This window comes from Accipiter gentilis, chromosome 5, assembly GCF_929443795.1.
Source record: "Accipiter gentilis chromosome 5, bAccGen1.1, whole genome shotgun sequence".
Taxonomy (NCBI): domain Eukaryota; kingdom Metazoa; phylum Chordata; class Aves; order Accipitriformes; family Accipitridae; genus Astur; species Astur gentilis.
Window position 1 is genome coordinate 45,672,491 of NC_064884.1, and position 19,445 is coordinate 45,691,935.

Genomic DNA, 19,445 nt, shown 5'->3' on the forward strand with positions numbered 1-19,445 from the left:
CCCATATTGCACCAAAGCCCAGGGCGGAGCCCCGGGGGCCGGGCCGCGGGGCCGCCGCGGGTGTCCCGTCCCGTCCCGTCCCGTCCCGTCCCGTCCCGACCCGTCCCGTCTCGTCCCGTCCCGTCCCGTCCCGTGCCCCCCCCCCCCCGCCGCCTCCCGCCCCGTCCGTCCCATCCCTCCGTCCCCCACCTCGGGGACGGGGGGCGGCCGGGCGGGGAAGGTGGAGGAGGAGGAGGAGGAGGAGGAGGAGGAGGAGGAGGAGGAGGAGGAGGGACGGGGAGGGGGGGGGGGGGGGATTCGGAGGGGGAAGGGGGGTGTGTGTGTGTCGGGGGGGGGTCAGTTGTGGAAGAAGGCGTTGAGCTCCTCGTACATGGGGCCCCGCTCGTGCGGGAGGTGCATGTCGTAGGGGAAGATGTTCTCGGAGTGGACCCCCCCGCGCATCCCCGCCGAACCGAAGACCAGGTTGTGACCGGCGGGACGGGAACCGGGCAGCGCCGAGTAGTGCATAGAGTAGTGATAGCTTTTCTCGTGGTCGGGGGAAGAAGAGTCCTGCTTGAGGGAGAAGTTGCCGTTGATGCAGAGGGGGGGGCTGAGCCCACCGTCGTACTCCGAGCTGTTGTAGTCGGGGGACGCGTTGCCGTAGAGGCTCTCGTAAGCGGAGGCGCAGTAGCTGTGTGTCCTCAGCCCGTGGGAACCGGGACCGGCGGCGGGCGGGCACTGCGCCGCGGCCAGCCGCGAGCAGGGGTAAGGGTAGGGGTGCACGGCGAAGGAGGCGTTGGGCCCGTGGAAACGACCGCCCTCCTGACCCTGCTCCGTGAGGAAATTGCGGGAGTTGAGCTGCAGGCAGCCGGCCACCAGGTTGGTGGTGGGCTGCGACAGCCCCTTGCACAGAGTCTGCACGTAGGAAACCAGGTCGGGCCGTTTGCCCGAGCGCAGGATCTCGGAGAGAGCCCAGATGTAGTTCTTGGCCAAGCGGAGGGTTTCGATTTTGGAGAGCTTTTGCGTTTTGGAATAGCAGGGAACCACCTTCCGCAGGTTGTCCAGGGCCGCGTTCAGGTCGTGCATGCGGTTCCTCTCCCGGGCGTTCGCCTTCTGCCGCCGCAGCTTGGAGCGCTCCAGCCGCGCCTTGGTCATCTTGCGCTTTTTGGGGCCGCGCTTCTTGGGCCGCTCGCCCTCCGCCTCCTCCAAGCCTTCCTCCTCCTCCTCCTCCTCCTCCTCGTCTCCGCCTAACTCCCCTTCCTCCTTGCTCTCCCCCAGCGAACCCTCGGGCGGCTCCTCGGGGAGGGGGCAGCCCTTCCCCGCCCGCTCCTCCTTCTCGCTGCGGGCATCCTCCTCCTCGCACTCCTCGGCCCAACCGCCGAATTTCGGGACTTCGGGCACCAGGCTGGGCTCGCTGAAAAGTCGCGTCAACATGGTGGCTGCAGCGGGGGGCAAAGAGCCAGGCGTTACCGGCGGCCCCGCCGCCCCCCCGCCCCCTCCACCCCCCCCCCACCCCCCCCCCCACCCTCCGCCGCTCTCCCCGGGAGCGGTTCCGCGGCGCCGGGGCCGCCGAAAACGAATTGGACGCGGGGACGCCCGCTGCCGCCTCCCGCTCCGGACGCCCGGGCCCGGGGGCACCGGGGCTCCCTCGGGGCGCGGCGACGACCCCCCCACGCCCGACGCCGTGTCCGTGTCCCCCCCCGCACCCACCAACCTCCACCCCGGGCTCGCCGCCGCCGCCGCCGCCGCCCGCGTCCCGCTCCTCGGCCCCGGCGGCTTCTCCCCCCCCACCACCACCCCCCGCCCCCGGCCCGGCCGGTGCCCCCCCCCCCCCCCGCCAGCCCCCCCGCCGGGCCGGGCCCGGTGCCTCCGGCCCCTCTTTGACGCCTCCAACTTTTCCCCGCCGCCGGCGCGGAGCGACCCCGGCCCCGGCTCCGCCACCGCCGTCCCGGGGCCGGAGCGCCGAGGCGCGGCCGCCGCCCCCCCCCCTCCTTCCCCAACCGTACCCCCTCCGGCCCGGTCAGCCCCCCCCTCCCCCCGGGGCTCCCCTCTCCCCGGGTCTCCCCCCGGCCACCGGAGCGCGGCCCGTAAAATGCGGCGGCATCAAACGGCGGCGCGGCGGGGGGGGAGCGGCGGGGGGGGCGGCCGCGGCCGGGGTCCCCCCCAACCCTCCCACCCCCACCCCGGGGTGGGGGGGGGGGGTGGGGGGAGCGCGGGGGTCGCGGGCGGCGGCGCTGCCGGGGTCGCCCCCGGGGCCGGGGGGATGCGGCGGGGCCGGGGGCGGGGGGGCACCGCCCGGGGCGGGGGCCGGGGGCGCCGCGGGGGAGCGGGGAGGCGGCTCCGCCGGGTCGGGGCCCCCGGGGGCGGCGGCGAGGCGGCTCCGCTCCGATTTCGTTGATGCCGTTCGGTCGCCGCTGCCCCGCTCCGTCCCACCGGGACCGCGCCGCCCCGGGCGCGCCCAGCCGCGGGCAAGGGGAGGGGGGGGGGGTCGGGAGTGGGGGGGGGGGGGGGACACGGAGCCCCAACACCACCACCACCACCACCCCGGGGGGGGGGGCTCCGGGGGAGGAGGGGGGAAACCCCACCGGCGGGGCCGACGGGGAACGGGAGAACAGAGGGCCGGGGGAGAACGAAAAGACGGGGGAAAAAAGGGCGAGACGTGGCGGAGAAACAAAATCAACATGGAAGTTGCCTTTTCTCCATTCAAGTTTCCTCCGCTGCCCTCCCAGCCCTCCACTTCTTACATAACTCACCTTCGGGCGGACCGGAGGAATTCTTATTTCATTGTTCCCAGCATCTTCTGGGACCGGGACGCGGCTCCTTGAGGTGCTCCAGCCTCCTGCAGTCCTCTATCCAAAAGGAGGCGAGAGTGGCATCTCTACCCAGCAAAGGGGGTACCAGCTCTGCTGCCAGTGCCATATGGTTGGCACGTCATGCGCGAGAGCTATCACATGAGAGCTAATGATTGACATGCGCTTGCATTCAGGGAGATTTGTCTCTCTGGGGAAGGAGGACTCGCCATCTGTCACTCTGTACTCAAAAAAAAAAAAAAAAAAAAAAAAAAAAAACCTCTTCCAAATCTACAGCTCTGCCTACACGCCGCAAAATGGGACCCGGGCGAGATGCAGGCGATGGCGGGGCCGGGCTGAACAATGGAGCCAGTGGCAGGGCGGCGGGGGAGACCGGCCATCCCGGCCGGGCCGAGCGTGTCGGGGGTGGCCGGCGGGCGCAGGGGCGAGGGGGGAGACGCCGTGGGGACCCTCGCTGGGAGCTGGCATCTGCGGCTCGCCGCAAAATACCACGGCGGCTCGCCTGGGTCCGTCCCCACCCTCAGCCACCGGCCAAGCGGGGACGGCTGCGGTGCCGAGGGCCTGGCGCGGGCTGGGGGCTGCGGCCGGGCAGGGCCCTGGGGAGGCGGCGGTGGTGGCGGCGCCCGGTTCGGCCGCACTGGCGCGGGCAGGGGGCTGCAGGTGCCGGCGTGGGCAGGGCAGGTGGCTGCGGGGCCGTGGGACACCACGCGGGTGGCACGTGGCCCCTCTGGCTCCTGCCGCCCTATGGCCCCCACCGGCACCCCCTCGGCCGCAGTCACGCCAGCCTCTCTGCAGCCCGGCGGCACAGCCCGGCACGCAGAGCCGCAGCCAGCCGTCGGCACACTCCTATGTGCACACACAAACACACGCGTGTGCGCGCAGACATGCACGCTTGCGCACGCGTGCACGCGTACGCCCTCCCCGATGCACGTGGGGTCCAAGCCCCCCGCGGCTGCGGGTCCCACGGTGACGGTGGCCCGGCCATGCTGGGGCACAGCCGGCGAGGCCTTTGTCTGCCAGGAGCCTCCTCACCTGCCGTGGCCCCGTGCCCTGACCCGGCAGTGCTCCGTCACCCCCCGGCCTCCAAATCTGTCCCCGCCACAGTGCACATGCAGCCAGAAATCGCTGCTGCCATTTCCCTCGCGCCTGGCAGCAGCGGGGCTGGGGAGCCCGTAACGGGCGCATTGTGTCCCTGGGAGCCGGATCCCATCACCCGGTGCCCCGCTCCTGGCTACGGCCGTCGGGGCCGAGCCGCAGAACGTCCCCGTGTCCCGGATCCCCTCTGTCTCCGCAAGCTTGGCGGGGCCGGGACCTGCCTGGCTCGAGGGGTGCGGGCAGGGGAAGGGGCAGCGGGTGCAGGGTGCCACATGCCGGCACGTGCTGGCCACGTGCTGCAGGCGAGTCTGGCACGGCCCTGGCGTGGGCACGGCGGGGACACGGTGGCAGTGGTGGCCGGGGCTGTGCCCACACGCAGACAAAGGGCTGGCCGTGCCCGGCGGCCGGGTCTGTGCCAGCGGCGTCGGCGTCGCCCGCTCCCCCGGTGCAGGTGCCGGGGCTGGCACGTGACAGAGGGGCCTCCACCGGCGGCGAGCATCCCCCCCGCGCGCTCCCGCTGCCGAACCCTCCGACTGTCACTCACGGCTGCGGCCGAGCAGATGGCACCTGGGCTGGAGCTGGCCCGCAGGGAGGCAGGGCCCACCCCAGCCGTGCCGGTGCCGGTGCCGGTGCCGTGCTGGGGCACCGGTTCCTGGGCGGCCTCCCGGCACGTTGCAGCCCTTCCCCGCAGCACCGTTCAGCTCCCTCTGTTGCTGCCATCTTCGTTTCGCGGGCAGGTGCCGGGCTGGCATCTCCGTGCTCCGGGGAGCCCACCCTCGCCCGGTGCCGGTGGCACGCCGGCGCTGCCCGTTCCTGCCAGCTCTGGGTAAGTCCCCACTCTGCTGCCCACGGTTCCCAGGCCAGGCGACCCCCAGCCCTCGGTGGGTGGCACGGCCTCGCTCCAGGCCGGCTGCACCCCTGGCGTCGGGGCAGCGAAGCCGGCAGCGCCCCGGTTCCCGGCACTGGGCTCGCAGCTCGTGGGGGACTCGCGGGGGCACCGGGGCTGCCCAAGGCCGAGGAGATGCCACGGCGTGAGCGGTCAGGCTAGCCCGTGCGGGGACGGGGACGGGGACAAACTGCAAGCCCCCGGCCCGGTGCATCCGTTACAGCCTAATTAGCAGCCGGCGAGCGGCAAGGGTGGACGCCGGCGTGAGCCTCATCAGCATGCACAGCGCTTGGAGGGAGAAGAAAGTGGAGACATGAAACGGGGAGAGGAGATGAAAGGGGAGCAGGGAGATGAAAACCCAAACCGCTGCATTGTGCCGGGGCCGGGGCGGTGCCGGGGGCCCTCGGTCGGCCTGTGCCGGGACACGGACCACAGCGTGGGCAGGAGGAGGGATCCCGGTGCCGTCCCTGCGCCAACACGGCTGGTGATGGCCCAGGGCAGAGCAGGGCAGGGGCAGCCCCGTCCTGGTCCCTGGGTGCCTTTGCGGGGGGGATTCATCCAGGGTGGTGAGCGGGACTCCCGGCATCGCGGCGCAGGGGGTGTATGAGCAGGATCCGGCCCCTGCGGATACGGGGCTGCCCCGAGCAGCAGGAGGCGGCGAGGTTTGGGGTGAACCCAGGACCGGGCACTGCTGGGGGGAGGAGGGCGGGAGCAGGGGCAGGGCTGGGTGCTGGTCCTTCGGGTGCAGGGGCTGGGAGGGGGGTTTCTCCTGCCCCAGGAGGCTGGGGCTGGGGGAGGTGGGCCCGGTGACCCCGGGGGTCCAGTCCCCATCCTGCTGCTGGTCTTCGTGTGCAGGGACCGGCTTTCCCAGCACTGCCACCTCCTGTCCCCGGCCGCCCCAGCCAGGTCCCCTGGGGTCTCGCCACCCGGCGGGCACAGCAGGGCCTTTGGCTGATGCATGAAGCTCTTTCCTCCTCCAAAATTCATCGTCCGCGTCCCTTCCCCTCCCTCCGGCAGGAAGGCGACGGATGGGGATGGGGACCCTGCCTGGAGCGGCAGTGGCTCCATCCCAAAGGTGGGTGCCGGGGGACACGTGGCATCCGGAGGGACACGGCGGGAGCACGGAAGCGGGTCGGCACCGGCAGAGCCGGGGGTGGGAGCCGGGCGCTGGGTGGTGCCGGGACCCGGCTGTGAGCCAGCTGGGCCCGGGGTGGCTCCCGGGGGCCCCGCATGGGGCGAGTTTGCCGGGGCTCAGCCGGCTGCCGCATCCCCAGCATGGGGCCTGTGTGCGGCACCGCAGCCGGCCGCTTCGACGAAGCCACGCCGTCCCTTCCCGGCATGGGATGGGGGGCACCCGAGCCGGCCCCCCTTGCAGGCGAGGTCCCCATCTTCCCTTGGCAGGGCCAAGCCGTCCGGGGCCCGAGCGGAGGAACCGGCTCCGGCGTTTCCCCGCAAGCAGTGGCGGGGGGGAGGCGGGGGCCGTGCTGCCAGATGGAGCCGGCTCCGCGCTGCAATATTTCTGGGAGGTGAAGGCTGGGGAGAGATGGATGCGCTAACGCGCGGCAGAGCCACCGCCGGGGAATGTCAGCCGAGGGGAGGAGAGCGGCGGGAGCGGGAGCCGAGCCCGTCCCCGTCCCCGTCCCCGTCCCTGTCCCCGCTGCCTTTGGGGACGAAGAGGCCCCGGGCCGGGTCCCCAGAGCAGCTCTCCCTCGCGGGACCCGTCCCTGGGCATCTTGCAGTCACCGGGTGAGCAGGGCCCCATCTGTGGGTGGGGGTCTCTGGGGGATGGGGACGGGGGTTTGGGTGACCTGCTTGTCCCCGTGTCCCTAAACGACCCTGTAATGGGGACCGCGGGGTCACGGGTGAGTTGGGGAGCCTGGGAGGAGGAAGCTGATGGTGGAGGGAAACTGAGGCATGGAGGGAGGAAAGGGGTGGTCCCAGCTCGGCTGGGACCGGGGGGGGCTTTTAGCGAACCCGCTCTTCTTTTGCTAGAGGAGGATAGGGAGACGCTGTGCTGGCCCCGGGGCTGTGGTGCTGGTGCCAAGCGAAGCCCCCATCACCGTGGGGTGGCTGCTTCACCCACCCTGGCTGGATCCTGCCCCTGGGGCAGCCGGACCCCCTGCCTGTCCCCCCCCCCCCGCCCGCTGCCGCTCACGGGCCAGGGACTTGTCAAGCGATTTTTAAGACACACGCTGTTAATTAGGCAAACGACGTCCTGGGAATTGTCCGGTGGGAAACTGCCGGAGCCGTGGCTGCATGCGGGGCTGGGGACGGAGGGTCCCGGGGTGGGAGGATGGGTGGCCCCAGGGGACTTGTCCCCCCCTCCGTGCTCCTTTGTCTCCCGGCGGTCGCTGGGTTTGCCCCTGCCGGGGTCAGATGGTCTTTGGGGACAGTGGGAGGGCTGGGACAGGGGGACCCTGGCCCGGGATCCAGGGCCGGAGGGGGCTGCCATTGTGCCACCAGCAGAGCTGGCTGCTGGTGAAGTAATAAGGCCGCTCTGGTGAGGTCACAATGGGCTATGACATCACAGCCACTGGACCGTGATGGCACAAGGCCCCAGGAGCAGACAGGAGACCCCCTGCGGCCACAGCACCCCCCTCCGTGGCAGCCCTGGCCGGGTCGGGGTGGGGGGCATAAGGGGCCAGCACGCAGCCCTGCGGTGCCACCGGCGTGGGCACCGCGCGGCGCGGATGAACGAGCGCTGCTGGCACCGGCCCCCGGCCCCCCCGCGGCAGATGGCGTCCGCTTGGGCCCATTTCAGGGAGCCGGCGGGGCGCGATGGCGGGGGGACGCGGCGTGCGGGGGCGGCAGGGGCTGCCCGCAGCCACGTCCCCCCTCCATCGCCCCCCACCCCACCCTGCTCGCCTGCACCCCTCCGCGCTGATGTCCCCGAGCCGGGGGGGGAGGCGGCCGGTGGCCCTCCCAGAAATGCACCGAGCGGTGTCGGGCCTCAGCGGGGCGGGTGGGCGCGGGGGCCACGGGCGAGGGGGGACCGGGGTGGCACCGGGGACAAAGGCGAAGGGCCGGATTCGGGGATGAGGGGGGGTCGGGGGTGCCAGACCCCCGCCCTGGGAGGGCCTCTGGCCCCCGGCCCTTGGGGACCGATCCTGCCCGGTGCTGCCATCGCGGGGTTCGGCTGTCCCTGCCAGCCCCAGGGTGCTGGGGGGACCCCCGGCGTCGGGCACTCGGGGGGGGGGGGCCGTTGCCCCCATCCCGGGGTGCTCCGGGGTCTCCCATCCCTGGGGACATCGGGGACCCTCATCCCGCATCCCGGGGTGACTTCGGGACCCCCCCCAGTCTGGGGAGCGGCACCCCCATCCCAACACCCTGAGCCATCGTGAAGAGGGGGGGGGGGGGCGCCCCGGCAGGGAGTGGATTTGGGGGGGGGGGGGGGAGAAGAAGTCTCCATGGCGACAGGGCGCCGATGACGACAGTCGCCATGGCGAGGCTGCGTGGCCCGGCCCGTTGCCATGGCGATGCGCCTGGCACAGCCAGTCGCCATGGAGATGGCCGAGGGATGGAGCGGTCCCCATGGTGGGGGCCCAGGGCCAGGCCGGGGCTGGGGGGGGGGGGGGGGGTGTCCCCGGGTCTGAGCCCCCCCCCCCCACCGCCACCACCACCACCATCATCATCATCGCCATCGCCATCGCCATCACCACGCGTGGGGCCTCGCGCCCCGCCGGCGTGGCGCGGCGTGGGGCCGGTGGCGCCGCGTGCCGCCGCGTGCCCGCTGCCGCCGCCGCCGCCGCTGCCGCCCAGGTTCATTTGCACGAGGCTTTTCCACTCCAGTTCACACTACCATCTGACAAGCCCAACTTCTCATTTTCAGAGTAATCACTCCACTGCACTAATTGCACATGCAAATATGCAAATTCGTATTAATTAATTACTATACTAATTAGTTCTGTGGTATTTGCGAGTAATAAATCATTCGGAGGGAGCGGGAAGCTGGAGACCTGGCCCATTTACACTTCGCATAAAATTTTAATAGGCGCTCCGGCTGATCCGGGACAGCCGCGCCGCGCCGCGCTTAAAGGCGCAGAGCTGGCGTGGCGCGGCCTGGTCGCGCTCCCCGGCTCGGGGGGCACCGGCACCCCCGGGCCCGCCGCGTGGGAGGGGGCGAGGGGATGGAGAATAGGGAGGGAAAAGGGAAAACCAAGAAAAAGGCAACGGGGAGGAGGAATGTGGGCGGCTTGGGGGGGGTTAGGGCTGGTCCCCGGGGGTTCTGTGCCCGGTGGCTGCGGTAGCCCCGGCCGTCTCCTCCTGGGGAAACTGAGGCAGGGAGCAGGGTCCCCCCGGGGAGCCGGGTGCACGGCGCTCCCCACCGCAGCACCCCGTGCCCAGGGGCTCTCCCCTCGCCCAGGACGTGCCTGGCCTCTCCTGGCATGGGGAGGCCCCCAAAGATGCAGGTACCCGAAGGGGGGGGGGGGGGTCACCCCACTCTGCAGCTGCTTCGGCTCCTGCCGGCCACCGCCGCCACGCCAGCACCGCGACCGCGCCGGCACCGCGACCACGCTGGCACGGCGACCACGCCGGCACCGCGCAGCCGCTCCCCGCCGCCACCTTTGGGGATTTTGCAAGCCTTTAATTGTCGTAAGCACAGATTAATTAAGCAGCGATAAACACAAACCCATGCATTATTGATGAATAAGGGTGAGTTCAGGTTGGTGCAAACGTTGTAATTAAATATAAACCTCAAGCTGCCCATTGTTAACGTACAAATTACATTACTATTGCGACACGTGTCGGGGCGCGCGTGGCCGGGAAGGGGCTCGTGCCCGGGCACCGCGACCCTGCTGCACCCTCTGGCCCCACAGAGGGGGAGAGGGAGGGGGGAGCGGGGGGGTGGGAGCGGGGACCCCACCGTCCCTGGTTTCGCCGCAGCGCCGGGGCCAGGCCCTTCTCCGTCTGCATCCATCCTGGATCCATGTGCAGCGAGGATGCTCCACGCCGGGCCTGGCACAGGCCAAGGGATGCGTCACCGGCCCCCGGCCCCGTAGGGACAGCGGCTCCCCAAGGAGAGACGGGGACCCCCCGCTCGGTGCCCCGGTCCCGCTGGGGTGGGGACACGCACGGGGTCTGTGCACACACATGCATGTGCACGCGCACACGTGCACGCGCACACTCCTGTGCGCACAGGCACTTCCCTGGCACACACGCACATACGCCCACACATGCACATCCCTGGCACGTACACACACACACACGCACGCATGTGCATATGGATGCACACACATGCACGTCCCTGGCACGTACACACACACACACGCACGCATGTGCATATGGATGCACACACATGCACGTCCCTGGCACGTACACACACACACACGCACGCATGTGCATATGGATGCACACACATGCACGTCCCTGGCACGTACATGCACGCACACGCGCTCCTGTGCACACACACGCATGCGCACCCCCGGTGCGCACCCCAAACATGGACACGCTCCTGTGCACACACATGCATGCACTCACACACGTGTGCGCACGCATGCAGGCACACACATGCACATCCCTGGCGTGCGCGTGCGCGCACACTCCCGTGCCCGCGCACGCGCAGCCCTGGCACGCGCGTGCACGCACACCCAGACTCCACCGCCCCCGTTCCCACCGCACCAGCACCCACCCAAACATCCCACCCTGAAGCAGGACGGCCCCCACCCGCAGGGACCCGTGTCCCCCTGCACGAGCAGACCCCCCACCCCGGCACCATCCCCAGCCAGGCCACGCTCACCCATATGTCCCTCCCTTATGGATTTGCACCTGACAGTCCCTTTACCCGGGACCCCCTTGTGCCAGGCGCCGTGGCCGTGCCACCCTCCCCGTGGGCACCGGATTCTCCTTGGCAAACCCCAACCCTCCGGGCAGCCGCATCCCCTGGGGACCCCGGTGACCCCCCCACCGGACAAGTGACAATGACACCGGGGGGCTGCGGGCAGAGCGGGTGAGCCCAGCCGGCTGCGCGTCCCCGGCTCCCCGCACACCCCTCGCCCGGGCGGAGGGTGGGGGTTGGCAGCTGGTAGCTATTTATTAACCAGTCATGGTTAAATTGGTTTATAAATTAACAGATGTTTTAACTTTATTCTTTCTTCTGGGAATGGAGGCAGCAAACTGGTCTGTGCTGGCGGCTGGGCACCGGCCGGGGCCCCCTCCCCGGCAGGGTCTTGTCGATGGGGATGGGATGGGGGGGAGCAGGGCTGGCAGCCCGCCCTGGCAGGGCACTGTGGGGGCACCGGGACAGGCTTTTGGGTCCCCTGGGGTCACACCTCCCCGGGGAAGGGGGTGGCTGGGGCCTCAGGCTGTGGAGGGCACGTGCTACAGGTGGGTAAACTGAGGCACGGCTGGCACTGACATCCCCCAGGACGATGAGACCCCCGGGCTGTCTCTCCTCTCCTGGTCTCACTGCCGCACCCCCTCTCTCCTCAGGACCTCTGGGCTTGCACCCCCCCAATTTCCCCCCCCCCCACCAAGGTTTTAACCATTCGGACCCTCCCGCAGCACGCAGACCCCCGCACCGGGCTCCGTGTGCACAGACACCCCCCCCCACCCCAAGCCGGCGTATCCCCCTGCCCGGGTGAGGTGCCCACCCTGGGGGGTGTTGTCCCAGGACCCCCCAGTGCCCCCAGCCCCCGTGGCAGCCCTTGGTCCCACCCTGGCCGGGAGCACCCCGGGGTGTGGGCGCGAGTCTTGGCGTGGGCCGGCGGCCGGCGGCTGCCAACCGGGACGGCTCCAGCCGCGGCTTCGCTCCGGCCGCCCCGTGCCAAAGCCCTTGAGCCCGTGCCCAGGCCTGCTCTCGCCACGCGGCTCTGCCAGCAACCGGGATGACCGTGCCAGCCCGGCCATGCCAGCGTCGGGCACCGCCATGCCAGCGTCGGGCACCGCCATGCCAGCCGCACCGGGGATGACATCTGCCGGCAGCGTGCCGCAGCACCGACGGGCATGGCCGGGCTGGCGAGGGCACCTGGGCCAGGCCCAGCCTTGGGGGGGACGACACGGGAGGACGCAGCCCCCCCTTGCCCACCCTGCTGGGGTGCGGGGATGGGACCCACTCCTCATCCTGCTGGGGACGGTGGGGACAAACCCCCTCCCCGTCCCACTGGGGATGGGGGGGGACGTGTCCCCTCCTCGCACCGGCGTTGGAGCCCCCACATCTTTCCAGGGATATGGGGTTGCAGCCCCCGCACTCGCAGCCCCCCCCGACGTGGTGGGGTTATGGGGTTGCAGCCCCCCAGTCCTGCCAGCGCTGCTCAGTGCCTCAGTTTCCCCATCGCACAGAGGGGGTGCTACCTCCCCCCCACCCCCCCAAAGTGCTGCCCAGCCATTCTGGTAGTGGGACAGGGGGGTGCCACCGTGGGGGTGGCCAGGTCCCCAGGCCCCCTCCCACGCAGCCCCATTTGGGGAGGGGGCCGGCCCCAGGTCCCCCTTCCCCTCTGTAGCTTGTTGCTGGAGAGGAGGGGGGGGGGCTCCCAGCAGGGAAGGGGTTAAGGCCCCCACGGCCCCCCCCCCCCATCTCCGGCTCCCCGCCCCCTCGGGCTCCCACGCGTGTTCCCACTCCTGGCACCTCCTCCGCGCCCGGGGGAGCACCGGCCCCCACCCGGCCGCCCCCGCTGCAGCTCCGGGAGGGGGGGGGGGCGCTGCGCCGGGGGGCTGCACCTACGGTGGGGCCTGGGGGGGGGGGGGGGGGGGGTGTGGGGGTGCACAGCCCGGGGGGAGCTGGGGGAGGGACCCTGGGAGCGGGAGGGGGGGGAAGAACACCCTGGGGGGGGCACCCTGGGCACCCCCTCCCGCAGGGCCGGGCAGGGGACCCAGGCGTCCGGAGGGGATACCCAGGGTGAGGGGCACTGGGGGGGCTCCCCCACCCACTGACCCCCCCCCCCGCCCGAGCCCCGCCCATCCCATGGCCCCGCCCACTCGGCCGCACAGGCCCCGCCCCCCGCCACTCACCTTTTGGACCTGACAATCCGCGTCCCCGTGTCCTCTTGTCGCCACGATGCTCCGTCCCCACAGTGCCCTGTCCCCACGGCAGCCTGTCCCCACGACGCTCCGTCCCCCGTGTACCCCACCACCGCCACGCTCCGTCCCCAGCGTACCCTCTCCCCACGATGCTCCCGTCCCCGTGGCACCCTGTCCCCGTGGCACCCTCTCCCCACGATGCTCCCGTCCCCGTGGCACCCTGTCCCCGTGGCACCCTGTCCCCACCATGCCCCGTCCCCGCTGCACCCTGCCCCAGTGCTTCCCCACCCCTACGATGCCCCATCCCCGCAGCCCCCCGGTCGCCCCCACCCGGGGCTGCCCCGTCCTCCTCGACGCCCCAGCGCCGCAGCACCCTGCCCCTCCGACACCGCGGCCCCGTCGTTTCTCCGCCGGTGGGCGAAGGCTCCCGCTCCTCGCCGGTGCCCGCTGGCGGGGGGCGAGGCGGCGAACGCTGCTTCCCCAAACCTGCTGCTATTTTTACTTTCTCTGCGGGAGGATTCGCTGCTGCGCGGAGCTGCAGCCCCCGCCGCGTGGCACGGGGCTGGGCACGGCATGGCACGGCACGGCACGGCACGGGCGCAAGCACCGGTGGTTCTGCCCCTGCCCGCCACGGAGCAGACTGGGTGCCCACGGTGCCAGGATGGGGTTGACGGCGAGGAGCGAGGCCACGCGTGGCACGCGTGTGCCCGGAGCCGTGTGGCACGGAGGGGGGCTCGGGCACCGTATCCCCTCCACAGCACGGTGCTGGGTGCCGGGCCCGGTGCGTTACCCCCCTGCGCCGAGCTGCGGTGCCGCCCGCGGGTGCAGGTTGCGTGGGTGCGAGCGCGGGCGGCGCGTGCCGATCCCGGGGGGCTGCGGGTGCTGCCGTTGCCGCAGAGCGGGGAGGGGAGGGGGGCCCGGCCACCCCCTCGCACGGTGCCTTCGCGGGAGGGAAGAACGGGAATGGCAGCGGGAAAGGAGCCCGGGAAACCAGTTGCCATAACGACTCGGGTCCCGCGCTGGGATGGGGACGGGGACGATGCTCAGAGCCTGGCAAGGGGACCCTGGCACGGGGCCAGCCTGGGCGTGGGGTGACCGAGGGACCCCTCACCTCGTCCCCCTGGCTCAGCCCCATAGTCCCCTCCATGGGGACACTGGGTCCGCTGGTGCCCTGGTCCCTGGGCTGTCCCCACCCGGGGTGGGCACTGCCGCGTGGGGCTGCGCTGTGCCACGGGGCCGAGTTCGGCCACCCAGAGCCCGGCTTTGCCACGCTTTGCCTTGCAAGAGCCGAGCTTTGCCGCGCAGAGCTGGGCTTTGCCGTGCTTTGCCGCGCAGGGCCGGGCGGGTGGGAGGCTGGTCCATGGCACGGTGCCACTCGGGTAAATATTTTGCTGGAGCGACGGCTGCTGGCCCGCGGCCACCCGCAGCCGTTGGAGCACCGGGAGATCCGGGGGCCGGAGCCAGCTCCCGGCTCCCCCTTCCTCGTTCCTCCTCAGAGGCGGCTTCCTCAGCGCCAACGCCACCAACACCGCCCCGTCCCCGTCCCCTGACCAGGACACCCCACGAGGGGATGGGCACCACCGCTCTGGCTGCTGGTGACCCCGCTGTCCCCTTGCATGGGGACCCCCCGGCTGTGCTCCCCCAGCGGGGCCGGGAGAGGTGCCCTCGATGCCCAGGTCCCTCCCGGCAGGGCCACGGCAGAGCCCGGCACATGCAGCGCCGAGCAGCGGTGCCTGGGCTGGAGGCTGTGCCGGGGACGGGGACGGGGGGGCAAGCCTCTGTTTTCCCGGGGGGAAACTTTGGGTTTGGTGGAATTTTCCACCGGGAAAACCGCCGAGAGCCGGGGCAGAGCCAGGGCAGCTGGGCACAGTCCCGGACACGGCACAGTCCCCTGCCTCTGGCACATCCCGGCATCCTGCGGGCTGCGGCTGGTGGCAGCGGGGAAGCCCTGGCACACAGGCGATGGGATGTGTCCCCACAGATGTCCCCTGGCCATATCCCCTGGGGGATCCCGTCCCTGCCTGAGCGGTGGCACAGAGCAGCCGAGGGGATTTTCCCGCTACCCGCCCAAAGGTGAGAGTGGCCGTGCCCCTGCCCCCCCCCAGCCCGCGGCTCTGCGGGGAAACTGAGGCACAAGGGATGGGGACTCATGTGGAGTTCCCATCCCTGTCCCGTCCTGTCCTGACTGGCCACCGCTGTCAGGGGACACCTGCCTGGCAGGGAAGGGGTTAAGGGCCCCCCACGGGTTGGCTGAACCCCCTCAGGGGCTCCCCAAGGGCTCATTACCTCGGCCTCAGCCCCCCTGCCCGGGGGAATGAATAATTCAGCGCCTGGTAGGAGACGTGTCCTCCCTCCCTCTCCTTCCTCCTCCTCCTCCTCCTCCTCACCGGCTCTGCCTTCCCCACCTCCCGCTGCTCTCAGTCCTCGCCGTACCGAGCCCCGGGTGCTACCGAACTCTGCTCGGCACCGGCGGCGGAGACCCCCCTGCTCCGACAGCAGCGGTGACGCGCGGTCGAGGCCATGGACCCCAAGGATCGCAAGAAGATCCAGTTCTCCGTGCCGGCACCCCCCAGCCAGCTGGACCCCCGCGCCGTTGAGATGGTGAGGGTGGATATCGGGGTACGGGGTCACGCCGGGGGGTCCCTCGTCGCCCCGGTGTGACCGGGAGGGATGGGGTGGATGGAAGACCCCCGAGGTGCTGGTATGAGCTGGGTCCTGTGGGAGGAATGGGGACAGAGTGGGACAGGAGGGATGGGATGCAACCGGGAGAGCTGGATAAGGGGGATCGGAGGGGACAGGATGGGGGATGAAGGGGACAGAGGGGACAGGAGGGACGGCATGGAACTGGGAGAGGAGGACAAGGGGGATTGGAGGGGACGGCATGGGACAGGACAGGACAGGATGGGGGGCACAGGATGGGATGGGGGAGAGACGGGGACGGGACGAGAGAGCTCCAAGGTTCCTGCACGAGCTGCGGTCCCGCAGAGGGAAGAGTTGTGCAGGGGAACAGGGACAGGGATGGGACAGGAGAGAAGGGAAGGCATGGGATGGAGGGGAGAGGATGAGGACAGGGATGGGACGGCAAAGAAGGGATGGGACAGAGAGGACAGGACAAACTGGGGGACAGTGCAGTCACCCCCAGCCAGTTGTCCCCGGACATCCCCAGCACACACCGGACCCAGAGCCCCCGCGGAGGGGCTGGGCAGGAGTTGGGGACGTTGCGGGGCTGGGAGGGACCGGGGATGTTGTGGGGACCCTGGGAGGGGGCTGTGGCCCCTCTGTGGGGCTCTGTGCCTTTCACAGTGGTGGCTCAGTGGGGACCCCCAACCCAGGGACCCCCGCTCTGGCCACAGCTGGGTGCCCCTGTCCCCTGCTCCCCGCTGGCGGTCCCGGGCTGGGTGCTCCCCCCCTGTGCCGGGTGGGTGCACGGCCCCGCACACTCCCTGCTCGCACCCACGCTCACACGCATACACATGCTTACACGCGTGCAGGCACGTGCACGGGGCCTCGGCCCTGGGGCGCAGGGCAGGGGACAGGGGACCCCAGGTGTCCCCGGCCGGTGACACCCCGCTGTGCCCCAGATCCGCCGGCGGAGGCCCACGCCGGCCATGCTCTTCCAGCTCTCCGAACACTCTTCCCCAGGTAAGGGGGGCAGGGACCGGCACCGGCTGGGGCTGGGACACGGGACAGGGATGGATGTGGTGGCAGGGGACGTGGTCCAGGGATGGGAGGTGGTGGCAGGGTTGGAACATGGTGTCACTGATAAGATGGGGTGGCAGGGATGGGATGCGGTGGCAGGGATGGGACACGGTGTCATGTATGGTATGGGATGCCCACGATGGGACTTGGTGGCAGGGATGGGACACGGTAGTGGGATGGGATGCAGTGTCATGTACAGTATGGGATGTCCGCAGTGGCACTTGGTGGCAGAGATGGGACACGGTGGCAGGGATGGGACACGGTGGCAGGGATGGGATGCAGTGTCACCTATGGTATGGGATATGTGGAATGGGACGTGCTGGCAGAGAGGGAACAGGGTGTCACATACAGGATGGGGTAGCAGGGACGGAGCATGGTGGTGGGACAGGACATGGTGGCAGCTCCCTGGCAGGCAGGGTAACCCCCTGGAGTGGGGGTCCAGGGGTGGGCAGGGACCTGCCCGGCTCCGTTGGGTGCCGGCAGCCCCCGTCCCGCTCACCCTTCTCTCCCCGGCGCTGCCAACCCAGAGGACGAGTCCCTGCCCTACCAGGTGAGTGGGTGCCGGGACCCCCGGGGCAGGCCCACTCCCCCGTCCCACGGCTCCCCCAGTGCCGGGGGGGTGTTATCGGGGCCCAGCCCAGGTGCCTGCCGCCCCGTCCCGGCCTGGCTCCGGCGCTTATCGGTTCCCTGCCCGGCACGGCGCCGGCACTGCGGGGACGGGGACACGGAGCTAAGACAGGCTGTGGGGTTTGGCCGCAGCGCAAACCGCCTCGTGACCATCACGGGGACGCCACCCCAGGGTCCCCAACGCCAGATCCCCGTGGCGGGGTCCTTGTCCTCGGGGAGGGGTCAGCCATGGGTCCCCATTGTGGGACCCCCATCGCAGCATCCTCATCCCGGGGTCCCCATCGTGAGACTCCCCCCCCACCCCGTCACAGCACCCACCTTCCCATGGGGTGTCAGGGTCCCCCGGGGCTGCGGTGAGCCCTGGCGTGGGGGGACACCGGGGACCCTGTCCCCAATGCCGTTCCATCCCACAGCGCACCTCCGGCGAGGGCTGCCTGCTTAAACCAAAGAGGACCAACCCGTGTGCCTACACGCCGCCCTCGCTCAAAGGTACTGGCTGGCGCCGTCTAAACGGGGAAACTGAGGCACGGGGGCTGTGTGCGGTGGGCTGGGGGCACCCGGGTAGGCTGGACCCCCACGTCTCTCCTGGTGCCGTGTGGTCCCGTGGGGAAACCCCAGTGCTCCCAGTGCCCGGAGTCGGGGTCCTGACGCCGGCACCTTCCCAGCGGTGCAGCGCATCGTGCAGTCCCACCTGGAGAGTGGCCTGGCCGGGGGTGACAGCTCCGACGGGGAGGCCGATGACGGGGAGCACGAACTGGCCCACGCCTGTGACCCCGACAGTGCCCTCGAACCTGGTGAGGGGGACGGGGCTGCTGGAGCCAGGGAGGAAGAGTGTGGGGAGATGGGGCCGGAGCTGCCAGAGCCCAGGGGACACAGGGACAGGGCTGCCGGAGCCCAGGGGATGCGGGGACGTGGGGACAGGGCTGCCGGAGCCCAGGGGATGCAGGGACATGGGGACAGGGCTGCCGGAGCCCAGGGGTGCAGAGATGGGTGCCACCGTCCCTCAGTGACAGGGTAGGTGCCCCCAGGGGACACAGGCTGGCTGCTGGCGGTGCTGCCTGGACCCGCTGCCCGCTCGCCCTGGGCTGGGCAGGGCCCACGGGGGCCACCATGTCCCCCTGCCGGGCAGCATCTCTGTCCCCCACCGGTGCCGCGCTGATGCCAGCCGGACCCCCGGCTGCTCGGCTGACGTGGCCGTTGCCGGCTCCGGCGGTGCTCCGGTGCCACGCGTGCCTTCCTCTGCCCCCGGTTCATCGCCGCCCGCCTGAGAAGCCCCGGGAAGTCAGGCCAGAGCCGAGCGGAGCTTCTTCCCCGCCGGCCCCAAGGCGCACAAACGGAAAGGTAACGGGATGGGGATGGCGACGGTGGGGGGACATGGCTGCCCACCCGCCCGCTGCGGCCCCCTTGCCCAGGGATGCTGGGTGGGTGCCGGGGCTCGGGATCCTGTGTCCCCCCCCATGCTGCCCAGGGCCGGGGCGCAGGCAGCGGGGTCACCCCGGAGCTGGGGGGTCCCCGGGGGCCACCGGCCTCGTTGCCCGCAGGCGGGCAGAAGGTGTCCTTCGCCGGCGGCATAGAGGAGCGCGGGCAGGACCTGAAGTCGCTGACGGTGTCGGAGATCCCCGAGGACCCCGAGGGACTGGAGGGTGACGAGGAGGAGCCGGGACGGGAGCAGGAGGACGGCGGCACCGGGGGTACGCCGGGCATCGTCCTCCCACATTCCCCGGTGGTTCCGGTGCCGGTGGGACCCCACGCCTGACCCCACCGTTTTTCCATCCCCAGAGCGGCGACACGTCGGCTTCGCGGAGGTTCCCTCGCGTCCCATCGGCACCGAGCGCCACTCGCCCACCTTCCCGCTGGGCACCAGTTAGCCGCCACCGGCCATCCCAGTTGCCCCCCCTCCCCGTGCCCTGGCCACATCAGGAGCTTCACCTCTGCCCCCCCCCCAAAAAAAAACCCCAACTCCACGTCCTCATCCCGGCTGCCCCCCTTCGCCCGCTGCCTGCCCTGCCTGCGCTTCGTGTGCCGTGCCACGCCGTGCCACGCCATGCCAGGCCCCCCCACCCTGCATGGCCACGGCCGCCCTTGCCCCGCTTCGGTGCTGGGGGGGGTCCCGTCCCCAGGAGGGGATGGTGAGGCCCCGAGCCCCCCCCCCACCTCGGCTACCGGGGCCGGGACCCCCCCCCGGTGCTGGTGGGGTCTGGATCCCCCCCCACCATGGAGCAGAGCCCCCCACCCGCAATAAATGGCTGTACAGAAAGGCTGGAGCCTGCTTGGGGGGGGGGGGGGGGGGCTGCGGCCGTGGGGGGGGTAAAGGGGGTGCTGACCCCCGTGTCTGTGGGGGTGACAGCCTGGGGGGGGTCTGGGCATCTGGGGGGGGGCGAGAGCTGTGGGGC

At 71.2% G+C, this 19,445-nt stretch overlaps 2 protein-coding genes across 2 annotated transcripts; one reads left to right on the top strand and one right to left on the bottom strand.

The window, feature by feature from the left end:
- Positions 1–298: 298 nt before the first annotated feature.
- Positions 299–2,909, bottom strand: NEUROD2 (neuronal differentiation 2). Its single transcript, XM_049800599.1, has 2 exons — positions 2,733–2,909; positions 299–1,418 (listed from the first exon to the last, which is right to left on the bottom strand). Exon 2 carries the CDS (start codon positions 1,411–1,413, stop codon positions 337–339), a length of 1,077 nt encoding a protein of 358 aa, XP_049656556.1. The 5' UTR covers positions 1,414–1,418; positions 2,733–2,909; the 3' UTR covers positions 299–336.
- An 11,730-nt stretch (positions 2,910–14,639) lies between these two features.
- PPP1R1B (protein phosphatase 1 regulatory inhibitor subunit 1B) lies at positions 14,640–19,271 on the top strand. The gene is made up of 9 exons (XM_049800610.1): positions 14,640–14,799; positions 15,148–15,327; positions 16,308–16,368; positions 16,953–16,975; positions 17,466–17,541; positions 17,718–17,846; positions 18,325–18,393; positions 18,594–18,743; positions 18,832–19,271. Exons 2-9 carry the CDS (start codon positions 15,247–15,249, stop codon positions 18,918–18,920), a joined length of 678 nt encoding a protein of 225 aa, XP_049656567.1. The 5' UTR covers positions 14,640–14,799; positions 15,148–15,246; the 3' UTR covers positions 18,921–19,271.
- Positions 19,272–19,445: the final 174 nt, after the last annotated feature.

What these genes read in the sequence shown, in the direction of transcription:
- NEUROD2 (XM_049800599.1), bottom strand. Translation starts at nt 1,413, where the DNA reads ATGTTGACGCGACTTTTCAGCGAGCCCAGCCTGGTGCCCGAAGTCCCG.
- PPP1R1B (XM_049800610.1), top strand. Translation starts at nt 15,247, where the DNA reads ATGGACCCCAAGGATCGCAAGAAGATCCAGTTCTCCGTGCCGGCACCC. An exon ending in CACGCCGCCCTCGCTCAAAG is followed by an intron (nt 17,542 to 17,717) that starts GTACTGGCTGGC and finishes GCACCTTCCCAG; the next exon opens with CGGTGCAGCGCATCGTGCAG. An exon ending in CAAGGCGCACAAACGGAAAG is followed by an intron (nt 18,394 to 18,593) that starts GTAACGGGATGG and finishes CGTTGCCCGCAG; the next exon opens with GCGGGCAGAAGGTGTCCTTC.